General features: G+C 35.8%; 1 protein-coding gene across 1 annotated transcript; it reads left to right on the top strand.

Moving 5' to 3' along the window:
* The first annotated feature begins 24,265 nt into the window (after positions 1 to 24,265).
* LOC100033136 (olfactory receptor 14C36-like) lies at positions 24,266 to 25,207 on the top strand. The gene has a single exon (XM_001381975.3). The coding sequence runs from the start codon at positions 24,266 to 24,268 to the stop codon at positions 25,205 to 25,207; it is 942 nt and encodes a 313-aa protein (XP_001382012.3).
* The last annotated feature ends 1,067 nt before the right edge of the window (positions 25,208 to 26,274 follow it).

Raw genomic sequence — 26,274 nt, 5'->3', positions numbered from 1 at the left:
AAATATTCTTGGATATAAAATTTTCTTCATAAAAGTTATTGCAATGGGGATTGTGTGTTTACAATGTTATATTATCTATCAGATATCATTACTTTATTGGTGGATTTCCTTAGTAATGTTTTTCATTTGAAGGTAAAAATGTCATGTAAAAAGTAAAATACACTTGAAAACATTTTACAATACATTCCCTAATCTTTATGTCAGCCAGACCTAATTCTTGAGTCTTTGTGAATTTGTGCCAGCAGAGCTAATGAGTCAAACTGGCCAAGACTTTTGAATTTCTCATTTGGAAGCTTTTGAATTATGATTGAATAGGGTTTTTTTTCTTTGGAAGGAGTGAGCAAAGATAATGATTACCTAAGTTATAAAATATACTTACAGATATAAACAATAATTAATATCTCTAGAATTCCAAACCCAGTTCTTCTAAAAGGCAATTTGTCCTTAATTTGGCAACATGTCCTTCCCAATCCAGAAACAATTACCTCAGTACTATGGCTCTCTGGCTCTCTGTATTTTCCTGGACTTCAGAGACACTGTCCAAAAGGCAATTCAGGGAATTTCTACAAAGGTGAAGTTTCTCCATTGGGACTCTCACATTAAACAAGCTATTTCACCAAATCTATGAATATAATAGGGATGGATGAGAGTGGGAGGATTACTTCCCAAACAAGCAGAATAGAATTATGAGGTCCATTGAACAATGTAATTTTTATAATGGTCTGGTGATGCAGCCTCAGCTAGAGAAATTATTGAATTCTTTGCCATGCCAGAGGAATTCAATAATAGAATTTCTGAGAAACTCAGGTTAAATAATTTAACAACATGGTGCCCTGTAGTTGTGTCCAAATTACGATACAGTAATTTTGAATGATATAATTTCTTTGCTTTTTCTCCTCTTTTCCTTTTCTTTCTTTCTTTCTTTCTTTCTTTCTTTCTTTCTTTCTTTCTTTCTTTCTTTCTTTCTTTCTTTCTTTCTTTCTTTCTTTCTTTCCTTCTTTCTTTCCTTCTTTCTTTTCTTCTTTCTTTCTTTCTTTCTTTCTTTCTTTCTTTCTTTCTTTCTTTCTTTCTTTCTTTCTTTCTTTCTTTCTTTCTTTCTTTCTTTCTTTCTCTCTGTCTCTTTCTCTCTCTCTTTCTCTATTTATATATCTTCTCACTAATATGGAAACTTTTTTTGCATAACTATTAAAAAAATAATTGATTTTGCTTCTGTCACCTCCAAGGATGACAGAGGAGGAAGAAAGTGGGACAAAGTTAAAACAATAATTTTTTAAAATTGATATCTATATCTAAATGTATTTTCATATCTATATCTAGATGTGTTGAACCATCTCTCCTGTGTCACAGTCAGCTTGCTTCCCTTTCATAGAGGTATACTGGAGAATTAGTGACCAAGAAGCATCAGCTTAGACTGTCTGAAAAGCTTGGTTCTTTAAATTTGAAAGAGGCTTTGATGCACATTTGAAATTGGGGAATGGGGTTCCAGGTCAGTATCCCCCCAGTCAAGGGTGGAGCTGAGCATGATATCCACTCATGATGATATCATTATGGCTATTAATGGAAGAAAATTTAGCTGATAAGCTTGGAAGGGCTGATAACCAGCTATCATTCAAATTGGATGAAGTAATAGTATTCAGAGGAGCAGAGAGAATATCAGGCTGGGGCTGCAGCCTTCATCATCCTCTTGCCCCTGGCTTGGGAAAATGCTATTGAATATATGACAACCTTTTACTTCTAATTTTTTCTTTCAATAATTTGGAACATGTGTAGAGGATAGTGGGAGGAGGAAAAGGTTTAGTCAGCTCTCCACTACCAGCAAGAGAATATTGGAAACAAAGTCTTAATAAGTTTCTGACTTTCTCTTCCATATTGTTCTTACCTATTCAAAAAAAAGATGAAATGGTCATGAAAGGAATATGGGGAGATGCTAAGAAAATTAATGAAAGATTAAAAAATTTTTAAAAATTAATTATTTTCATTGGTGGCTTCTGACCCAGGTCAAATTATCTGCAATTATTATTCACTCTATAGCAATCAAAACAAGATAAAAGGAAAGCACTATAAGGTTCTTAGTAAGATTACTTTACTTACAGGTTTAATAGATTGAATTCTCAGGAATAGAAACTTCCTTTACCAGTTCAGGTCTGCATTTCCTTGAGATGTAATTGATCTTATTCAAGGGCAAACAATCAAAACATAGCATAGGTAATTCTGATTGCCAAAATCTCAAGGATAAAAGTAAAATAATGTCTTCTAGACTTTGCAAGTAGCATGTCCTTAATAACTGCTGATCGGTGGACTGACTGATTTCTCCTTACACTACCTAGGGTACTCTCTATATAAACAAATTTTAAAAATCCAATTATACAACTGTGACTGAATTTCTGCTCATGGGGTTTTCTGACATCCAAGAGTTCCAGATCTTCTATTCTTTCCTTTTGTTTCTCATTTATTCTTCAGGTCTGATGGGGAATCTCCTCATTGTCATCATCACCACCTTTGACAGGAGACTCCACACGCCCATGTACTTTTTCCTGAGGAATCTGTCCATTGTGGATATCTGCTACCTCTCAATAACTGTTCCACAAGCATCTGTTAACTCCCTGGTGAACAACAGGATTATTTCAGTTTCAGGCTGTGCAGCTCAGGTATTCCTAGTGATTTTCTTGGCATATGTAGAGTTAACTTTGCTCACCATCATGGCTCGTGACCATTATGTGGCCATCTGCCACCCTCTCCACTACCCAGTGATCATGAGTCCCCAAGTCTGCATGCAGATGACCTTAACCTGCTTGTTGACTGGCCTCATGTATGCAGCTTTCCACACTGGTTACATGTTTTGCTTGTCATTCTGCCAGTCCAACGTGGTTCATCAGTTCATCTGTGACATCCTTTCTCTCCTCAACATCTCTTGTTCAGACACTTTTAGCAATAAACTATCCTTACTTGCTTCTGCACTGGTGGTTGGAATTGGTTGCTATGCTTTCATCACTGCATCTTATGTTCGTATATTTTCCACCGTGCTCAAGTTTCCAGTGAAAGAAGACCAGAAAAAAGCCTTCTCGACCTGCATCCCCCACATCAGTGTGGTTTCTTTATTTTTCATTTCAGGCACTTGCGTATATTTCCAACCACCTTCAGATTCTAGGTCTCTTAAGGATATAATTCTTTCTTTATTTTATACTGTAATTCCACCCTTTCTGAACCCCATTATATACAGTCTATGGAATAAGCAGATAAAAGGTACTATAAGAATATTTATGACAAAAACCCTTTCATTTAGAAATAAAGCATAAATGGTAGCTCTTTCTCAGTGTTTTTCAAGCTAGTTGTTCCATTAAGGGAAAAAAAAACTCACATTAAGATTTATTTTGGGCTGTTCTTGTCAGTTTGTGTTTTAGTATTTGTGAGTTGATGGTTATAAATGAATTTATACTGAGATGAAATCACAAATATATTAGGAATATGAGGAAGTCTTCATTTTCAACTCATTTTTCCTCCACAATCAAACAAATCCTGCTGAGAAATTAAATTAAATTAATTATGCTATCCATATGAAAATCTTAATGACAATTGAGAAAATTTTATTATCTCATAAGAGAATTCTTGATAATTAATTGTAAGGATATAATAAGATGAAGAAAAAATTTATTAGAATTTTTCATTTAAGGACAACAGAGTCAAGGAAATAACATTTTACTGGCTATATTGTTAGTTCAATTTAAAGGCAATATTAATCTTGTTCATCTAAGTTTTTTCCCCAGATTCCAGAATGATTTTTAGCAATAAAAACCACCAGCTAGATATTTAATAAATGATAGATTGTATAGGACTCAGTTGCTCATATTTAATATGATTAAGAGATCCAAAGTATAATTGGAGATACAGTGTTATATTTAAGTCAACTATGTGAATAAGTAGAAAGGAAAGGGGTATGAGGGGATTAGACAGTGGAAAGATTTCTATAAGCAAATACATATTAAGAACTAGGAGGGCAAGTTAGGTGGATTAGGGAGTATCTCTCAAGATAAGGAAAGAGGGATTTTTAGAAGATAATTTTTATAAAGGAAATAAAGGACAGGAATTGGAAGGGTGAGAATAGAATTGGAAGTAGGAAATACGGGGTAAGGGGAAAGGGACAAGGAATAAGGGAAGTACTTTTATGAAAAGAGTGGCTTGATTTTGAACTAGGAAACTAGAACTCCAGGCAATTAGGTAGGGATTCTAAGAAGAAGCAGAAATTGGAGTGGTAACAAAAAGAAGGAATTGGATATTTGAGGAGGAATACAGCAAAGGAGAGGAAGAGAAAGATAAACAATAAAGAAAATTAGAATTAAGAGACATAAACAACTAATTTTAACTTTGATAATGGATGGGATGAATTAATCCATACAACAGAAAGAAATAGCAGAATGGATCAAAAACCCAAATCCAATACTATACTTTTTCAAGAAATATACTTCAATATTAGAGACACACAAAGGAAAAAAAAATTAAAGGGCTGGAGTAGAATATACTGTGCCTCAGCTGATATAAAAAAGCAGGGGTAGCAATCATGATCTCTGTCAAAATTAAAGTTAAAATAGATATAATTAAAAGAGATAAAAGGGCAACTATATTATGTTGAAAGATGTCAAATAAAATGAGACATTATCAGTGTTAAACTAAATATTTGATATTTATAACATCAAAAATTTTAAAGGAAAAGCCAAATGTTATAGATGGAAATAGATTATAAACAAATAATAATGAGGAACTTCAATTTTCTCCTTTCAGAACTAGATGAATGTGACAAAATAATAATAAGGAATTCAAGGAGATTCGAGAATTTTAGAAGAGTTAAATAGAATAGATTATCTGGAGAGAATTTAATGGAAATAGAAAGGAGTGTCTTTTCTCAGCAGTAGTAGTGACCTCTAGAAAAATGGACCAGGTATTAGGACATGATTGTTTTATACTTAATTGTAGAAAGCAGAAATGTTGAATGCATACATTTCCGACTACAATGCAATAAAATTATACAATAAAGGACCATGGAAACATAGAGTAAACTTTATTAGAGACTAAATAACTTAATATTAAAGAAAGAGTGCTTTAAAGAACAAGTCATAGAAATGATACTTTCATTAAAGAGCATGAAAATTGTGAGAAAACATAATAAAATCTATGGGATATAGCAAAAGTAGTAATTAGAGAGAGAATTGTATTTCTTCATGCTATATTAATAAAATAGATAAACAGATCAATTAATTGGAAATGCAATTAAAAAACTAGAGAAGAACTAATTAAAAATTCCCATCTAAACACCAAATTAGAAATCCTAAAATTTAAATATGAGATAAAAAAATTGAATGGAAAAGAACCATAGAATTAATTAATAGATCTAGAGCATTTTTGTTTAAAAAATCCAACACAATAGATAAATCAATGGTTATTATGGTTTTAAAAAGAGAGAAAATCAAAGTATATTACTAATATTATAGATGAATAGATTGAACATGCAAACAAATGAAGATGAAACCAAAAAAGGATTTTTGTTTTGATAAAGTATATGCCAATAAATTTAAGTAGAACAGTGAAGTTGAAAAATGCTTACGAAAATAAACTTCCTAGAATATCAGATGAAGAAATGAAATATTTAAATTAACCTATTTTATAAAAAAATTGAACATCTTGTAAGTGAACTTCCTACAGGAAATAAAAAGAAAACTTCAGGTCAGATGGATTCACTAGTCAATTGTAATAAACATTTAAAGATCAACTAAGTCTAATACAAAGTATATAGTTTAAATAATTCATAAAAATGGAGTTTTACCATGCTACTTTCATGAAACAAATATGGTATTGATATCTAAATCAGGAAGAGTAAAAACAGAGAAATAAAAATGTAGAACAATTTCATTAAAAATCCTAAATAAAATGCTACCTATGAGGGTATGGTACTCCTCAAAGATCATCCATTGAGTCCAAATAGAAATGCTAACAATGCCAGTGAGACGTAAAAGAAATTGAATAAATGATTGGGTAAAGAGGTGATAAAAATGATCTCTTCTGTGGATATATAATGGTAAAGGTGAAAAATCATTGAGTTCAAGCTGAAACTATTCATACCCTTAATAAAGAAGTAAGATACAAAATAAACCTACATAAATCATAAGAATTTGTAGATATTATTAGAAAAATCCTGCAAGAGGAGATAGATATTTAATTCAAAATAATCACAAATATCTCTATCTCCTCTTGTGGGATTTAATTTGAAGTATTCTTCCCATTATTTTATGGTCTTTGGTGTGGGTGAGAGGGGTATATTGTGGAAAGAAAGTGGAGACTGAGGAACCATCTTTTAAAATGTTGCTGAGAGGGGAAGTGGCAGTTGGAGCAGAAGAAGAAGCCTGTGGGAGAAAAAGCTGAGAAATAGGTCTTTGCCCTGTGAACCCTCAAATTCAGGAGCTAGGACCCAAGCTCATCATCCCAACCTGTGGTGACAGAGCCTTGCTTCCATTTACCTTCCCCTGAAGAGAGAAGATTCCTGATATCTTTAGATCATCATCTAAAGAAAGAAAAGAACAACAACTGCTGCTGAAGGGTGCTGATACCTTGAACTTCATGAAGTCACCTGAAGACTCTTCCCATCCTTCAACTTTCCCAAGAAGGACTCTTGACACCTCATTAGAATAGGATAGTGACAGAAATTAGAGAGGAAGGAGAAAAAGGAACTCTGAAGCCTGAGCCATTTGGCTCAACTGAAGAAGAACAAAGACAACCTGTAGGGTCTCATATACCAACAAACCTTTCCCACTTTTTTCTACTTGAATTAGTAAACAACCTTGTATTGAGGAAAGGCAGTCAGATTCAAATCACAAAAGTTAGAAGAAAAGAGAGGGTGTTGGCTACACTGGCCAGTTAGCCTTGGCTAAAGAAAAAAGAGCCAACAGGGACAGTCAGTCTGCCAGACAAGTGGGACTTCTGGGGCTTCAAATAACAGCCAAGCCTTTAGAGAAGTACATTACATTATTCCCCAGAAGCCTACTCATTGATACACTACCCCTGTTCATCCTTGCTTTAATATCCGCTCAGGGGTACCTCTCTCATGGGTTGAATTGTGAAGGGAAGGGAAAATTACAAAGATCATTTCTCAGCCCCAGTGGTTCTCTCTCCTTTTACCTCATCAGCCCTCCTCATTCTTTCTGTCCTTTTACCTCCTGCATTCCCTCTTACAACCCTTACTTATTCCCTTTTACCCAATCCTTACAATACAGGATTCTGTATTTTGTAAGGAATATTAATTCATTTTCCTTTATATTACACTATTTGTTTAAAGTAAAAATAATTCAAGAAATGTTGTTGTTGACTTCCGGTTAAGATGGCAGGCTTAGAGAAAGCTAAAGCTCAGATCTCCTGAAAACCCTTCCCGACCTATCTCAAACGATAAGCTCCTAAGGCGCCGAAATTCAAAACGATCAACAGCACAGACCCTGGGAACCCTCCTCCTGGACCTGGACCCGGTTCAAAAGGTACGGCTCCCCTTAAAAGCCAGAACCCGAGATCACTCGGACCTCAGGGGTAGGAGCGCAGAGTCCAAGGCTCCCGGAAGCCGCAGCCCGGCCGGGCTCAGAGAGCAGAACCCTCAGGGCCTTCTACAGTCCGGGTGAAAGTTACTGCCTGGGGCTTCCGCTGCAGAGAGCTGGTCAAAACAACAGCAACCCTCAGGGCGGGCAAGACAGCCTCATGGGCTGGATCCTGCTATCCAAGTCTCAGTGAAAGTCCTTGCCCGGAGCTTGGGAAAGCTGCAGCCCATCCCCCCGCAGGCGGACGAAACAGCCTCACGGCCGGCGATTCTGAAGGCAACTTCTGGAAAGCGAGCCGGGGGGAGAGTGTGGCCTCGTGGTCCGACACTTCCATTCCAGTTCCAGTGAGGCATATTCAGTTTAACCCAGGGAAAGCTCATAGAACCATCTGCCCAGGACTAAAGCCTCTGAACACGAGACAGAGACAAGAAAAACTGATCCTCCACATTCAGAAATGGCAAACTCCACAGAACCACAGAAGCCCCAAAATACCAAGAAAAATAAGAAGAAAGGGGCGACTTTGGACACATTCTATGGAGCCAAAATACAAAATACAGAGCAGACAGAAGATAATATAAAAGAAAATGCTCCAAAACCTTCCAAAGGAAATGGAAACTCTCCACAAACCTATGAAGAATTTGAATCAGAAATGACCAAAAAGATGGAAGCCTTCTGGGAGGAAAAGTTGGAAATAATGCAAAAGAAATTCACGCATCTACAAAACCAGTTTGACCAAACTGTAAAAGAAAACCAGGCTTTAAAGGCCAGAATCAGGCAGCTGGAAGACAACGATCGTGTAAAAGAGCAAGAATCAATAAAGCAAAGCCAAAATACCAAGAAATTAGAAGAGAACATAAAATATCTCACCGAGAAGGTGATAGATCTGGAAAATAGGGGGAGAAGGGATAATTTAAGAATAATTAGACTCCCAGATAAGCCAGAAATAAACACCAAACTGGACATGGTGATACAAGATATAATCAAAGAAAATTGCCCAGAGATTCTAGAACAAGGGGGCAATACAGCCACTGACAGAGCTCACAGAACACCTTCTACACTAAACCCCCAAAAGACAACTCCCAGGAATGTAATTGCCAAATTCCAAAGCTATCAAACAAAAGAAAAAATCCTACAGGAAGCCAGAAAAAGACAATTTAGATATAAAGAAATGCCAATCAGGGTCACCCAAGACCTTGCAAGTTCTACTCTGAATGATCGTAAGGCATGGAACATGATCTTCAGAAAGGCAAGAGAGCTGGGTCTCCAACCAAGAATCAGCTACCCAGCAAAACTGACTATATACTTCCAAGGGAAAGTATGGGAATTCAACAAAATAGAAGACTTCCAACTTTTTGCAAAGAAAAGACCAGAGCTCTGTGGAAAGTTTGATACCAAAAATCAAAGAGCAAGGAATACCTGAAAAGGTAAATATTAAGGAAAGGGGAAAATGTTATCTTCTTCTTTTACTCAAACTCTCTTCTATAAGGACTACATTTATATCAACCTATGTATACTAACATATGGGGAAAATGTAATGTATAAATAGGGGGTAAAGAAAGACCAAATAGAATAATCATTCTCACACAAAGATTCACATGGGAAGGGGAGGGGAAGAAAACTCCTATAAGAAGGAGAGGAAGAGAGGGGGGGGGGTTACTTAAACCTCAATCTCAGGGAAATCAGCTCTGAGAGGGAAAAACATCCAGATCCATTGGGATCTTGAATTCTATCTTACCCAACAAGGGTAAGGAGAAGGGAAAACCAAGGGGGGGAGGGGGAGAGGGAGAACAAAAAGGGAGGGAAAGAGAGGGGGGAGGGGGAGGGAACAAAAAGGGAGGGACTAAAAAGGGAAACATCAAGGGAGGGGACAAGGGGGACTGTTTCAGAGTAAATCACTGGACTAAAAGGTAGAGCCGAAGAAGAAAAGGTTAGAATTAGGGAAGGCAATCAAAATGCCAGGGAGTCCACAAATGACAATCATAACTTTGAACATGAATGGGATGAACTCACCCATAAAACATAGACGAATAGCAGAATGGATTAGAATCCAAAACCCTACCATATGTTGTCTTCAAGGAACACACATGAGGCGGGTTGACACCCACAAGGTCAGAATTAAAGGATGGAGTAAGATCTTCTGGGCTTCAACTGATAGAAAGAAGGCAGGAGTGGTAATCATGATATCTGATAAAGCCAATGCAAAAATAGACCTGATCAAAAGGGATAGGGAAGGTAATTATATTTTGTTAAAAGGGACTATAGACAATGAGGAAATATCATTAATCAATATGTATGCACCAAATAATATAGCACCCAAATTTCTAATGGAGAAACTAGGAGAATTGAAGGAAGAAATAGACAATAAAACCATACTAGTGGGAGACTTAAACCAACCATTATCAAATTTAGATAAATCAAATCAAAAAATAAATAAGAAAGAGGTAAAAGAAGTGAATGAAATCTTAGAAAAATTAGAATTAATAGACATATGGAGAAAAATAAATAGGGATAAAAAGGAATACACCTTCTTCTCAGCACCACATGGCACATTCACAAAAATTGACCATACATTAGGTCACAGAAACATAGCACACAAATGCAGAAAAGCAGAAATAATGAATGCAGCCTTCTCAGATCACAAGGCAATAAAAATAATGATTAGTAATGGTACATGGAAAACCAAATCTAAAACCAATTGGAAATTAAACAATATGATACTCCAAAACCATTTAGTTAAAGAAGAAATCATAGAAACAATTAATAATTTCATCGAGGAAAATGACAATGGCGAAACATCCTTTCAAACCTTTTGGGATGCAGCCAAAGCGGTAATCAGAGGTAAATTCATATCCCTGAATGCTTATATTAACAAACAAGGGAGAGCAGAGATCAATCAATTGGAAATGCAAATGAAAAAACTGGAAAGCGATCAAATTAAAAACCCCCAGCAGAAAACCAAATTAGAAATCCTAAAAATTAAGGGAGAAATTAATAAAATCGAAAGTGATAGAACTATTGATTTAATAAATGAGACAAGAAGCTGGTACTTTGAAAAAACAAACAAAATAGACAAGGTACTGGTCAATCTAGTTAAAAAAAGGAAGGAAGAAAAGCAAATTCACAGCATTAAAGATGAAAAGGGGGACAGCACCTCCAATGAGGAGGAAATTAAGGCAATCATTAGAAATTACTTTGCCCAATTATATGGCAATAAATACACCAATTTAGGAGAAATGGATGAATATATACAAAAATACAAACTGCCTAGACTAACAGAAGAGGAAATAGAATTCCTAAATAATCCCATATCAGAAATTGAAATCCATCAAGCCATCAAAGAACTTCCTAAGAAAAAGTCCCCAGGGCCTGATGGATTCACCTGTGAATTCTATCAAACATTCAGAGAACAGTTAATCCCAATACTATACAAACTATTTGACATAATAAGCAAAGAGGGAGTTCTACCAAACTCCTTTTACGACACAAACATGGTACTGATTCCAAAACCAGGCAGGTCAAAAACAGAGAAAGAAAACTATAGGCCAATCTCCCTAATGAATATAGATGCAAAAATCTTAAATAGGATACTAGCAAAAAGACTCCAGCAAGTGATCAGAAAGATCATTCACCATGATCAAGTAGGATTCATACCAGGGATGCAGGGCTGGTTCAACATTAGGAAAACCATCCACATAATTGACCACATCAACAAGCAAACTAGCAAGAATCACATGATTATTTCAATAGATGCAGAAAAAGCCTTTGATAAAATACAACACCCATTCCTATTAAAAACACTAGAAAGCATAGGAATAGAAGGGTTGTTCCTAAAAATAATAAACAGTATATATCTAAAACCAACAGCTAATATCATCTGCAATGGGGATAAACTAGATGCATTCCCAATAAGATCAGGAGTGAAACAAGGATGCCCATTATCACCTCTACTATTTGACATTGTACTAGAAACACTAGCAGTAGCAATTAGAGAAGATAAAGGAATTGAAGGCATCAAAATAGGCAAGGAGGAGACCAAGTTATCACTCTTTGCGGATGACATGATGGTCTACTTAAAGAATCCTAGAGATTCAACCAAAAAGCTAATTGAAATAATCAACAACTTTAGCAAAGTTGCAGGATACAAAATAAACCCACATAAATCATCAGCTTTTCTATATATCTCCAACACAGCTCAGCAGCAAGAACTAGAAAGAGAAATCCCATTCAAAATCACCTTAGACAAAATAAAATACCTAGGAATCTACCTCCCAAGACAAACACAGGAACTATATGAACACAACTACAAAACACTCGCCACACAACTAAAACTAGACTTGAACAAATGGAAAAACATTAACTGCTCATGGATAGGACGAGCCAATATAATAAAAATGACCATCCTACCCAAACTTATTTATCTATTTAGTGCCATACCCATTGAACTACCAAAATACTTCTTCACTGATTTAGAAAAAACCATAACAAAGTTCATTTGGAAGAACAAAAGATCAAGGATATCCAGGGAAATAATGAAAAAAAACACATATGATGGGGGCCTTGCAGTCCCTGACCTAAAACTATATTACAAAGCAGCAGTCATCAAAACAATTTGGTACTGGCTAAGAAACAGAAAGGAAGATCAGTGGAATAGACTGGGGGAAAGCGACCTCAGCAAGACAGTATACGATAATCACAAAGATCCCAGGTTTTGGGACAAAAATCCATTATTCGATAAAAACTGCTGGGAAAATTAGAAAACAGTGTGGGAGAGATTAGGAATAGATCAACACCTCATACCCTACACCAAGATAAATTCAAAATGGGTGAGTGACTTAAACATAAAGAAGGAAACCATAAGTAAATTGGGTAAACACAGAATAGTATACATGTCAGACCTTTGGGAGGGGAAAGGCTTTAAAACCAAGCAAGATATAGAAAGAATCACAAAATGTAAAATAAATAATTTTGACTACATCAAACTAAAAAGCTTTTGTACAAACAAAACCAATATAACTAAAATCAGAAGGGAAACAACAAATTGGGAAAAAATCTTCATAGAAACCTCTGACAAAGGTTTAATTACTCATATTTATAAAGAGCTAAATCAATTGTACACAAAATCAAGCCATTCTCCAATTGATAAATGGGCAAGGGAAATGGTAAGGCAGTTCTCAGATAAAGAAATCAAAACTATTAACAAGCACATGAAGAAGTGTTCTCCATCTCTTATAATCAGAGAGATGCAAATCAAAACAACTCTGAGGTATCACCTCACACCTAGCAGATTGGCTAACATAACAGCAAAGGAAAGTAATGAATGCTGGAGGGGATGTGGCAAAATAGGGACATTAATTCATTGCTGGTGGAGCTGTGAACTGATCCAACCATTCTGGAGGGCAATTTGGAACTATGCCCAAAGGATGCTAAAAGAATATCTACCCTTTGACCCAGCCATAGCACTGCTGGGTCTGTACCCCAAAGAGATAATGGACACAAAGACTTGTACAAAAATATTCATAGTTGCGCTCTTTGTGGTGGCCCAAAACTGGAAAATGAGGGGATGCCCATCAATTGGGGAATGGCTGAACAAACTGTGGTATATGTTGGTGATGGAGTACTATTGTGCTAAAAGGAATAATAAAGTGGAGAAGTTCCATGGAGACTGGAACAACCTCCAGGAAGTGATGCAGAGCGAGAGGAGCAGAACCAGGAGAACATTGTACACAGAGACAAACACACTGTGGTATCATCGAACGTAATGGACTTCTCCATTAGTGGTGGTGTAATGTCCCTGAACAACTTGCAGGGACCCAGGAGAAAAAAAAACACCATTCATAAGCAAAGGATAAACTATGGGAGTGGAAACACCGAGAAAAAGCAACTGCCTGAACACAGAGGTTGAGGGGACATGACAGAGGATAGACTCTAAATGAACACTCTAATGCAAATACTATCAACAAAGCAATGGGTTCAAATCAAGAAAACATCTAATGCCCAGTGGACTTACGCGTTGGCTATGGGGGCTGGGGGGGGGGGGAGGAAAAGAAAATGATCTATGTCTTTAACGAATAATGCTTGGAAATGACCAAATAAAATATATTTAAAAAAAATAAATAAGGGAATGAAGCCATTTCCTTAATGTGATGGGAAGGTATGACATTCAGCAAGAATTTATAATGAAAATGAAAAAAAAAAATAAAACGATTCCTGTCTTTAAGGAGCTTATGAAAACCAATGTTCCAAATAACACCTAATTGATTTATAATGAGAAAAAAAAAGATTATTATTAAAATCAGACTGTATTGACATTAGTAAGTCAACAGACATTAGTCTGAGGGTTTGGAAGTGACTCCTCTCATGGGAATAAAGCATATGATCCTTGTAAAAAAAAAAAGAAATGTTGTTTTTCAGTAATTTTCATTTGTTTCCAAATCTGTACTCAAATATTTGGGCTTTTCTTCACAAAGATCAAGGACCAAGGACGTATTATAATGATGTTCTAGAGCTTTCATTCCAATGGATTTTCAACATCAATTGTCAGTGATTAGAATCCTTTAAGCAATGAGAAATAATTTGGCTGTTTTTATTGTTGTTCCATTGTTTCAATGATTTCTTACTGTTTGTGACCCCTTTTGGGGTTTTCTTATCACATACTGGAGTAGTTGGTCATTTGCTTCTCTATCTCATTCATATATGAGGAAATTGGGGCAAGCAGAGTTAAGTGACTTGACCAGTGTCACACAGCCAGTAAGTGTCTGAGACTAGATTTTAATTCAGGTAGACTCATATTTGTGAGTCTAAGACTGGTACTATATATACTCTTAGGGCAGAGGAAACCCACTGACTCTAGACTTTCAACAGAAGCAGTTTATTTACTAACATGCAGGCTTAGCATTCTTCTCACAGAGGCCAAGCCCAGAACAGCTATCTATACAGAAATCTATATATCATTCTGGTGGAAGTTAAGTAGTGAACTGAAGAGTATAAATAAAGGGGTGCTCCTTTTTGGAGGCTTTTTAGGGATACAAATGCCCTGAGATTAACTGCCCCAACTTCCATTCACATATTTAGAAATGAGGGAAGGTTGGGGGTTATAAAATGTATTTCACTTCAGCTACTATAATGGGCCTTACCTCGTGGTAGGGGCAGGCAAAAATGACCAGAGATTGTTAAAAAAAATTCCAAAAATCATATTTAAAAAACCCTTAAAATCAGTTGAGATATTTAGCACATAAAATTTTCCAAAGGTTGTTATACAATTATAAACAGTCCTGAAGTCCATCCATCCTCTGTGACAATTTACAAAGTGAAAAATAGAAAAACTGTTTTTTTTCTTTTATGGGCTTAATTATCACAATGATATATATATATATATTTAATATATGGTTATAGGGGAAAAGGAACAGAATTTTAAAACTCAGTACATTCAAAACAAATTCAATCAACCTTCAGTGTAACAGAATACTATTGAATCCAGTAATATATGAACTTAAAATCACAAAGTTAAACCTTAAAAAAAATGCAATAGAAATACAGAGAGTTTTTACTCTCTGTATTTGACAGTGTATAGATTTTAACCCAAGAGAGTTTACTTAGGTGTGTGTTTTCTTTGTTTTTGTTTTCTTTTAATTAATTATTCATTTAAATGTCTATTGTCTGAAGGCAGAGTAGTAAGGGCTAGGCAATGGGGGTTAAGGGACGCTATCAGAATTGAAATATTCTGGTATCTTTATTTGTACTTCTGCTATGGTTGTACTATAAAAGAATATCATTGTAAAAGTCAATAAACAGAATTTTGTTCCTTTTTTGCCTTTGTTAATTGTCCCATATATGATATGAAGGTGGATGGACTCCATCACATTGGTTAGAACCTGTATACAAGTTTTGGAGAATTTAATTGCCTAATAATTTAAATTGATTTTAATGAGTCTTCAGAAACAATTTTCAGATATCTGGGAACATCCCTACCTCTGATTAATCATTTATTTGCCTGCCTCTGAGTTGTTTGTAAGAAGAGATATGGGTCCATTTGTGGTTGAAGTAAAGTTATATGGCATTGCTGTATTTTCCCATCTCTGCATTCATTGTAAGTGTAATGGTGACACACCTGAAGTCATTTTTGCCTTTTAGTCCTTGGATCTGTAACAGTTAAATTTAGCTTCTAATGATAAAAGTATTATATTTTATGAGGTTTATTAAAGATTATTAGAAATCAAGGATACAAAATAATAAACCACATGCCTAGGACTAACTAACCCATTCACATTTTACTCACTACATGTTGCAATCACCGAGAAGAGGAAGAGAGAACCAGAAGTAAGCATTACAGCCATTTTAAATACAAATTGTGCTCTCGCCCAGGTGGGGACTCAGGTGAGATTGTAGGGAATTCTGAGAAGTACCAAGGACTTCTGGGGATTGAAGTCTGGGGTTCAAATCTCCATTTTACATTACCCCCCTGAGGCCTGAGGAAGCCTACACTCTTCACTGGGGTTTGTAAACATACCAACTTTGAAATTACAATAATTTGAGAATAAGAGGAAAAGAGAACAAAACCAATGATTTCTAGGTGCATTGACAAAAAGCCAGTTAGGGGGCAGTCCCCTTTGGAATGAAAGTATACATACAAATTAAATATTCAATCAACCACACCCAAAGTTCATTCTTGATCTTTTTGTGCACAGCCTGTGGTCTGTGGAAGTATCTTCATGGTGTCTTCTCCAATCAGTTCAGTTACTAGATTTGGAGAGGTAGCATGTTTCCTAACCTAAATTACTCTCAAAAGGAATATAAACTTTGCAATTTAGAATAATAATAATTTTACATTACCCCCCTGAAGTAATTTTACATTACCCCCCTAATTGAAAAACACAGGGATCATTTAGGGATGCATGGCTAAGTTATGAGGTATATTAATCAATTAGCAAGTGAAATAATAAAAAATCAGAAAAATCCAAATACAAAAAGATAATTTCTGGATGAAATATAGACTATCAAAGTCTTATGTGTAAAAATTCTAAGTAAAGGAAAAATAAATCTATAACAGGTCCTTGAATCAGGGACCAATTAAAATGACATAAGCAATTAAGCATTTGCCCAGTCCATAGCCAGGTCTACAGAAAGTTGCCACATTATGCAAGACAGAAAAGGGACTGGATTATAGGAGCCAGGTAGGAGCCAAATTTGAGATACTCGTCTGTAAGTATTTTCACAAAGAGTGTGGATATAAGGAAGGACTACATCTTACCGTATGTTAAGCATCACAACCTCGAGTTCACATTAATATTTCCTGTGTGCTCTTTTGGGAACTATTCAGGCTTATCTTTGTGCTTCTTTGGTCCTGTGCAATGTCTCTTTTTGTATTTCTTGTCCTGGAATCAGACAGAATCACTAAGCAAAGTCCCATAAATTTTTATCAATAAATGGCATCATTTTTATAGTCTCAAGTTTTGGGGGCATGCATTGACATTATAGCAAATGTATTTTAAACTTATATTACTACAAAATCAAAAAAGTTAAACAATCTTAATATTGGTAACATGTGCTTCAAATATAAAAAATGAGAGAAAAAATAAGAGTGAAATAGTATATCGCAAATGCAAGAAAAATATAATAATAAAAGAGTTTTAAAATTAAAAAATATAGCTTATTGATAAATTGTGTCAGCTAAGGAAATGTAGAATACAAGATTTCTCACCAAAAATGAGATCCATTTCCTCTTCATACTTGGCCAAGATCCACTGTGAGTACAAGCAAATGCTTTTCACAAGGTAACTTTTTTTTAAAAGTTTAAAAGTCTAGTACAACATGCAATACAAATTCAAAAAGTACCAATATCCCCAGTTATAATAGCTTGTTTAATGACAATAGCAAACAAACCCACCATCATATTTTATATGAGTCTGCTGTATGACATTTAAAGAAAATGGATACTTTTCACAAGTTTTATAGATGTAGCAAATATTTCAACATTGGCAAACATTTTTTAAAAAAGTAATACTTATTTGGGTCTAGGTCATCATCAAGAAATCTAGAGATCATTAAAAATGTGGCAGAGGAGTCTAGGAAAACCTCAAACCTCTGTACTGTTGATGTTGGGTAAAGTGAGCTGAAGAGTTATAAATGAGAGATGCTCTTCTTTGGGGAGTCATCCAGAGGGGTACCATGCCCTGGGATTAACTTCCCAGTTCCTTTGGTATGAGACTGTGATGTCCCATCTATTCACATTTTTATAAATGTGAGTGGTGGGAATTATAATTGTATTTCACTTCAGCTACTAAAATAGACCTTACCTCCTGTTAGAGACAGGCAAAATGATGAGATATTGTAAAAAAAAAATTCTAAAAATCATGTCTAATGGACCACTATAAATCAATTTGAGATACTTAGCTCATTAAAATTTCCAAAGGTTGTTATACAATTGTAACCAGTTTTTTATGAAGTCTATACATCCTTTAGGTGACAATTAAATTCAAAAATAGAAAAGGCTGTTTTTATATATTGACTTATTCAATAATATTTGTTCAGTATAGTTATAGGGGAAAAGCAACAGAATATAACAGTAATTAAAACCCAGTACATTAAAATGATTCAGTGTAACAGAATAGTATTGAATGCATTAATATATGAACTTAAAACCAACAAAATTAAATCTTAAACAAAAAAATCAGCAAAATGCAATAAAATACAGAGATTTTTTATAAAACATTGGAATCTGAAATGCCTTAAAAATATAACCTCCAGGGGGAAGCTGGGTGGCTCAGTGGATTGAGAGCCAGGCCTAGAGACGGGAGGTCCTAGGTTCAAATCTGACCTCAGACACTTCCCAGTTGTGTGACCCTGGGCAAGTCACTTGACCCTCATTGCCTAGCTCTTACCACTCTTCTGCCTTGGAGCCAATACACAGTATTGACTCCAAGACAGAAGTTAAGGATTAAAAAAAAATAACCTCCAGTCTCTTTAGAGTTCAATTTTTTTTTATCCATTTAGATGCCTATTGTCAGAAGGCAGAAGATTGGTAAGGGGTAGGCAATGGGGTTCAAGTGACTTGTCCAGGGTTACACAGCTAGGAAGTGTCTGAGGCCAGATTTTAACCCAGGACCTCCCATATCTAGGCCTGGTTCTCAATCCACTGAACCATTGAGCTGCTCCCCCATAGAGAGGGTGGGTTTTTGGAATCTCAAATTGGGCCAAAGATTTGCAAGGAACTGAATTTTTCCCCTGAATCCCAGATGAGATAAGTAACAGAATCAGTGCACTCAAAAGATACCCTTTTAAATAAGCCATGCTTGTAACTTCCTATTTGGAAAAGTCTTTTCCTTCCCCTCATTGCCCCCCCCCCCCCGTGGTCCCTGTAGCCCAAGGAAGAATACTCCCATTTTTACCAACTGGTGTTTGTGAGTCCTGAAGAAAACTGGGACAGCTACCAGCAGGCTGGGTCCTGGGGCTGGGCCTGAGGCAATGAGCGAAGGTCAGAGTTGCTGGGCTGGGGCTGGAACTGAGCAGGTCGGGACCTGGAGAGTGATCTGGGTCAAACAGGTCCTGATTGCAGGAGTGCAGAGCAGGCAGCAGGAACTGGGCAAGTTGGCAGGGCTGGGACCAGGTGAGCAATCTGAATCAAGAGGGTGCGGAGAGAATAACTGCAGGCAGGAGTGGATAGCAGGCAAGCAGGCAAGCAGGCAATAGGATCGAGCTGAGTCAAGAAGCTTTGCTGAAAAGCCTTGGAGAAATGTGGCTTAAAAAGAAAATTATCTAGCGTATCTTTAAAGAAGAATTTTTTGAGAAGTTCTCATCCAATCTAGTGGTTGCCAAAACTTAACTGTAAAAGTTAAATTAGTCTCTAGTAAGAAAACTATTATATTTTATAAGATTTACTAAAGATTATTAGAAATCAAGGATACAAAATAATAAGCCACATGCCTAGGAATGATTAGCCCATTCACATTTTATTCACTACATGTTGCAATTGCCAATTAGAAGAAGAGAGAACCCAAAGTAAGCATTACAGCCAGTTTAAAAACAAATTGTGATCTTGCCCAGGTGGGGACTCAGGTGAGATTATAGGGAATTCTGGGAAGTACCAAGGACTTCTGGGAATTGAAGTCTGAGGTTCAAAACTCCATTTTACACATCTATGTGAAAATGTGGGGGGGGGCATATTGGAGGCAGTTCTGTTACACTGTTACAGTCTCATACCAAGAGGGAGGAAGGTACCCAAGTGGCTTAGTTTACCAGTGATGTATTATAATGTCATTCAATAGGTGGGAATGATTTTTCCTGTGATGTATTGTAGCTTTGAAATAGATTTATTATATTTGTATATTTTCATCAATTGTACAGAGGTTTTTCTGTGTTTCTCCCCCACCAAATTTTGGAAGGATGGTAATAATAGACTTTGTTATTTTTTTCTTTGCCAAAGTTGAAATACTGGCAAAATCTGTAGAACATGTGACAAGTATAAATTATTTCAAAAAAATTTTTGGATGTCACACAGCAAGTCATGTGAATCCTAATGATAGTTGGTTTGTTGGCTATTGTCATAAATAGGCTCATAATTTGGGGAATTTTGGTACTTTTTAGAATCTGTATTAGTTGTTGTACTAACATTTTATAAAAGGCTTTTACTTGGTTGTGCCTCTGCTTGGCTAACACATTGTCACATGGAATGTGAACTATGGCATTTTGATTTTTAAATTTTTTTCTCTTTATGTTTGTAATAGGATATTTGATTTCCCCCCCATATTTCTTTTTTCCTAACCTTGGTGATCCTTGAAGTACATGAAATCAGTATTAGTGGGTTTTTTTTTTTTGCCTTGAAGGATAAAGTTTACAATATAAGTTTACAGTATCTATTAGCCCTACTAATATGCATATCCACAAGTCTTTTGACTATGGAAACCTACCATTTATTGATAAATGTTATGGGACTTTGTTTACTGATTATGTCTGATTACAAGTGGAGAGAACAACAGAACCACTATACAGTGCCAGGTAGCATGAGGTCAAAACAGACCAAAAACCCAATTCAGGGAGTATCGTTGAACTTCTATGCCAATACGAAAGGACTTGAATCTAGCATGAGATTCAAGATTGCGGCACTTGACATATGTTAAGATGCAGGACTCCCTTGAACCATACTTTGAGTCAAGTACCTCAGGTTGGTTATCATCCTGACTCCCCCTATCTCTGACAGTGACAGTAAAATCAGACCAGGGACTGCCCCCTAATTGGCATTTTGTCAATGCATCTATAAATCAGTTTTTGTATTTTACTCCCATCTCTGACTATTGTAACTCCCTCTTAGAAAAATGAAATGTTGTATGTACTTTTAGCTAGAAGGTATTTAGAGTTATAAGATAGTGATATTTAAATGATCCATTGGGGAGAAGGGTCTCCCAAAGGATCACAGGGGGATGGTGTCAAGGAAGCTTATCCCCTACCCCTCCTGAGGAGCTTTACCTATCTATCAAACATTCCTGAGATAACACAGTTGCACCAGTTGTGTGTCACTCTATGTACTGTGGGTTAATAAAGGTCAAGGTTTGGGGCTTCTGAGGGGGAAGAATCAAGAAAGAATTGGGAGAACCAAGAAGAAAGAAGTCAGGATGCAGAGAAGGCAGGCAAAGGGAGGAAAGAGGATAGAGACTGGCAGGCTAGGGGCCACATGGTCAGGTTACTTATAGGAATATTTGCCTACCCTTCCAATAAATTTTATAAAATATATATATATATGGATAGAAATATTATTCAATTATTACAATGATATGAATAGTTACATTGTGGATTTTTCATTTTCTTGGTTGAGAGAATGCTGGTTTAAGGAAATTCCTTCTACCAATGCTAGCCAGCCTCTTTCTTACAATTTTTACTTTTATAGGAGCTTCCTTGGTTACTGAGATTAAAGTGAATTTCCCAGAATCACACATACCATATGGATAATCAACAAGACATGAAATGTTATGTTTTATAAAACATGATAACAGTTAATACTGGAAAGACTGTTTTTTTTAAAAAAAATCTTAGTTGAAGATGTTAATGTAACAAATCTTTTTCTAAATTATGTTAGAATTTCCAGGAAAAAATAATTAGATTATGTATAACATTGCTAGATTCTTAATAGGTACATACAACAAGGAAATCAATCAAAGAAAATGAAGGTATCATAGATTTAAAATATTCATAGAAAACCTTTTTTAATAATAAAAATGGATACAAGTAGCTGAATAAGTTGTTATGTTAATGTAAGAATGCTTTAAGATCAAATGATGGATATAAACAAAGATAGGCCTAAATGACCACACTAACCAACTATTCTAAGACATAAAAATTTCTCCTTAATAGTTAATACAATGGGAAATGTGGATTTAAAATATTATATTATCTGTTAGATATCTTTACTTTATTGGTAGATTTCCTTAGTAATATTCTTTTTCATGAGAAGGTAAAAATGTCATGTGAAAAGTAAAATATACTTGAAAATGTTTTACAACAAGCTATCTCAACACTATGTCAATCAGACCTAACACCTGAGCCATTGTGCATTTGTGCCAGCAGAGCTAATGAATCAAACAACTGCCAAGATATTTGAATTTCTCATTTGGAAGATTTTAAATAATGTGTGAGGGGGCATCTGCGTAGTTCAGTGGACAGAGAGACAGGCCTAGATATGGAAGGTCCTGGGTTCAAATATGGCCTCAGACACTTCCCAGCTGTGTGACCCTGGGCAAGTCACTTGACCCCATTGCCTAGCCCTTACCACTCTTCTGCCTTGGAACCAATGCAGAGTATTGATTCTAAGATGGAAGGTGAGGGTTTAAAAAAATAAATAAATAATCAGTGAATGGGGCATCTATCATTTCGAAGGAAGTAGAGATGCAATAAATTCCTTAGTCATGAGTATATTTATACAGATAAACAATAATTAATATCTCCAGAATTGCAAATGCAGTTCTTCTAAAGGACTTAACTTGGCAACATGCCCTTCCCAATCCAGAAATAATTGCCTCAGTTCTGGCTCTATGAATTGTCCTGGACATCAGGGACTCTGCCCCAAAGGCAACTCAGGGAATTTCTATAAAGGTGAAGTTTGTCCACTGGGGACATTAAAGAAGCTACTTCACCAAAGCTACAAATATAATAGGGATGTTTGAGAGTGAGAGAATTACTTCCCAAACAAGCTGAATAGAATTATGAGGTCCACAGAAGAATGTAATTTTTATGATGGTCTGCTGATGCAGCCTCAGCCAGGGAAATCCTTGAATTCTTTGTCATGCCCGAGGAATTCAATAATAGAATTTCTGAGAAACTCAAATTAGATAAGTTAAAAGTATGGTGCCCTGTAACTGTGTCCATATTAATATACAGTAAGTTTGAATGATATAATTTCTTTTCTTTTTTCTCCTCTTTTCTTTGTTTCCTTGTTTCTCTCTTTCTTTCTTTCAAACTTTTCTGTTCCTTTCTCTATTTTATCTCTTCTAATTAATATAAGAATATATTTTTATGACTATACAGAAAATAATTGATTTTGTTTCTGTCACCTCCAGGGATGACAGAGGAGGAAAAAAGTGGGACATAGTTTAGAGCTCTAATTTAAAAAAAATACATCTCTATCTAAATGTATTTTCATACCTATATCTAGATGTGTTCAACTATCTCTCCTGTGTCAAAACCAGCTTGCTTCCCTTTCATAGTGGTACACTGGAGAATTAATAGCCAAGAAGCATCAGCTTAGACTGTCTGAAAAGCTTGGCTGTTTAAACTTGAAAGAGGCTTTGATGCCCATTTGAGATGGGAAATGAGGTTCCAAAGACATTATTGCCCTAGTCAAGGGATAAGCTGGGCATGAAATCCATTCATGCTGATTATTTGATAGCTATTAATGGAAGACAATTGAGGTCATAAGATTAGAAGAGCTGATGAGCAGCTATCATTCAAATTAGATGAATTTATTGTATTCAGAGGATCAGAGAGAATATCAGGCTGAGGCAGTAGCCTTCATCATCCTCCTGTCTCTTGGATGAAGAAAATGCTATTGAATATATCACAACCATTTACTTCTCATTTTTTCTTACAATCATTGGGAGCATGTATAGAGGATAGTGGGAGGAGGAAAAGATTTAGTCCCCTTCTCCACTACCAGCACAAGAATATTAGAACCTAAGACTTAATAAGTTTCTGACTTTTTCTTCTCTATTTTTCTAACCTAATTAAAAAAAAAAACATGAAATGGTCATTAACGGAATATGGGGAGAGGCAAAGTCTACTCATTAAGAGTTTTAAAAAATGACTTATTTTCATTGTTGGTTTCTGACTCAGATCAAATTATCTGGAATGATCATTCAATCATAAGTAATCAATACCAGATGAGAACAAAGGAAACCAATATAAGGTCCTCAGTAAGATTAATTTACTTGTAGGTTTAATAGATTGAATTCTCAGGAATAGAAACTTCCTCTAACAGTTCAGGTCTGTATCACCTCTATCAGGCTTAGAGATTTTCCTTGAGAAGTGATTTAATTTGTTCAAGGCCAAATAACCAAAACAGAGCACAGATCTTGCTGACTAAAAATCTCAAGGATAAAAGTGAAATAATGTCTTCCAGCCTTACCCATAGCATGTCCTTCATAATTGCTGATTGATGGACTGTTAAATTTCTCCTTTTCCTACCTAGGTCATTCCCTCAATGAACAAGTCTGAAAATGTCTAATTTCACCAGTGCGACTGAGTTTCTGCTCATGGAGTTTTCTGACATTGGAGAGCTCCAGATCTTCTATTCTTTCCTTCTGTTTCTCATCTACTCTGCAGGCCTGATGGGGAATCTCCTGATTGTCATCATCACCACCTTTGACAGGAGACTCCACACCCCCATGTACTTTTTCCTGAGGAATCTGGCCATGGTGGATGCCTGCTACCTCTCAATAACTGTTCCCCAGGCATCTGTTAACTCTCTGGTGAACAACAGGATTATTTCAGTTGCAGGCTGTGCAGCTCAGGTATTCCTCGTGATTTTCATAGCATATGTAGAGTTAACTTTGCTCACTGTCATGGCTCGTGACCGTTATGTGGCCATCTGCCACCCTCTCCACTACCCAGTGATCATGAGTCCCCGAGTCTGCATGCAGATGATCTTAAGCTGCTTGTTGACTGGCCTCTTGTATGCAGCTTTCCACACCGGTTACACATTTCGCTTGTCATTCTGCCATTCCAATGTGGTCCATCAGTTCTTCTGTGACATCCCCTCTCTCCTAAGGATCTCCTGCTCAGACACCTCTGCGAATAAGCTATCTTTAATTGCTTCTGAACTGATTGTTGGTGCTGGCTGTTATGGCTTCATCACTGCATCTTATGTTCGTATATTTTCCACTGTGCTCAAGTTTCCTGTAAAAGAAGACCAGAAAAAAGCCTTCTCGACCTGCATCCCCCACATCAGTGTGGTTTCTTTATTTGTTATTTCAGCCTCTTATGTATATTTCCATCCACCTTCAGATTCTGAATCTCTTAAAGATATAATTATTTCTGTATTTTATACTGTAATCCCACCCTTTCTGAATCCCATTATATATAGTCTACGGAATAAGCAGATAAAAGATGCTATGGGAACCTTAATGAAGAGCACCATTTCATTGAGAAATAGACCATAAATGATAATTCCTTCTCAGTGTTTTTCAACCAAGTTGATTCATTAAGGAGAAAAAATGAACATGAAGGTGTATTTTGGGGTAATTTTGTCATTTTGTGGTTTGGTATTTGTGTCTTTATGGTTACAAATGAATTTGTACTGAAAAGAAGTCACAAATATCTTAGGGATCTGAGGAAGCCTTCTTTTTCTATTAGTTTTTCCTCCACAATGGAGAAAATCCTGGATCAAAATTAAATTAATATGATATTCACATGAAAATCATAATAACAATTTAGAAAATGTTTTCTCCTACCATCTTGAAAAATAATTGTAGGGATTTAATAAAGAATAAAAAAATATAAGAATTTTTTTCAGTTAAGGTCAAGAGAGTCAAGGAAGTAACAATTTTACCAGCTATATTGTTTGTTAAATTTAAATGTAATATTATTCTTGTTCAGCTAAATTTTTCCCCAGATGCCAGAATAAATTGTTTTTAGCAATAAAAACCACCAGTTAGATATTTAATAAATGATAGGTTGTATAGGACTCCATTGCTCACTTTTAATATGATTTTGTGGATAAATGAATATATGTAAATACAATGATATATTTATGTCAAACCCAATCTTTCCCACACTGTCCTCCAATTTTCCCAGCAGTTTTTATGAAATAGTGGATTTTTGTCCCAAAAGCTGGGTTCTCTGGGTTTGTTGTATACTGTCTTGCTGAGGTCACTTACCCCGAGTCTATTCCATTAATCCTCCTTTCTTTCTCTTAGCCAGTACCAAGTTGTTTTGATGACCGCTGCTTTATAATATAGTCTGAGATCTGGGACTGCAAGGACCCGTTCCTTTGTATGTTTTTCATTGTTTCCTTGGATATCCTTGATCCTTTGTTCTTCCAAATGAACCTTGTTATGGTTTTTTTCTTTTTATAATTCTCTTGCTTTCTGTGATTAGATATCAAAATTTCCTCTAAGTTCTGGTCTTTTTTTTAGCAAATGCTTGGAAATCTTCTATTTTGTTGAATGCCCATACTTTCCCCTGGAAGTATATAGTCAGTTTTGCTGGGTAGTTGATTCTTGGTTGG

The sequence above is a fragment of the Monodelphis domestica genome, chromosome 4, assembly GCF_027887165.1.
Source record: "Monodelphis domestica isolate mMonDom1 chromosome 4, mMonDom1.pri, whole genome shotgun sequence".
NCBI classification, from domain to species: domain Eukaryota; kingdom Metazoa; phylum Chordata; class Mammalia; order Didelphimorphia; family Didelphidae; genus Monodelphis; species Monodelphis domestica.
The sequence above is the reverse complement of the archived record's forward strand: the minus strand, read 5'-3'. Positions and strand labels throughout refer to the sequence as shown.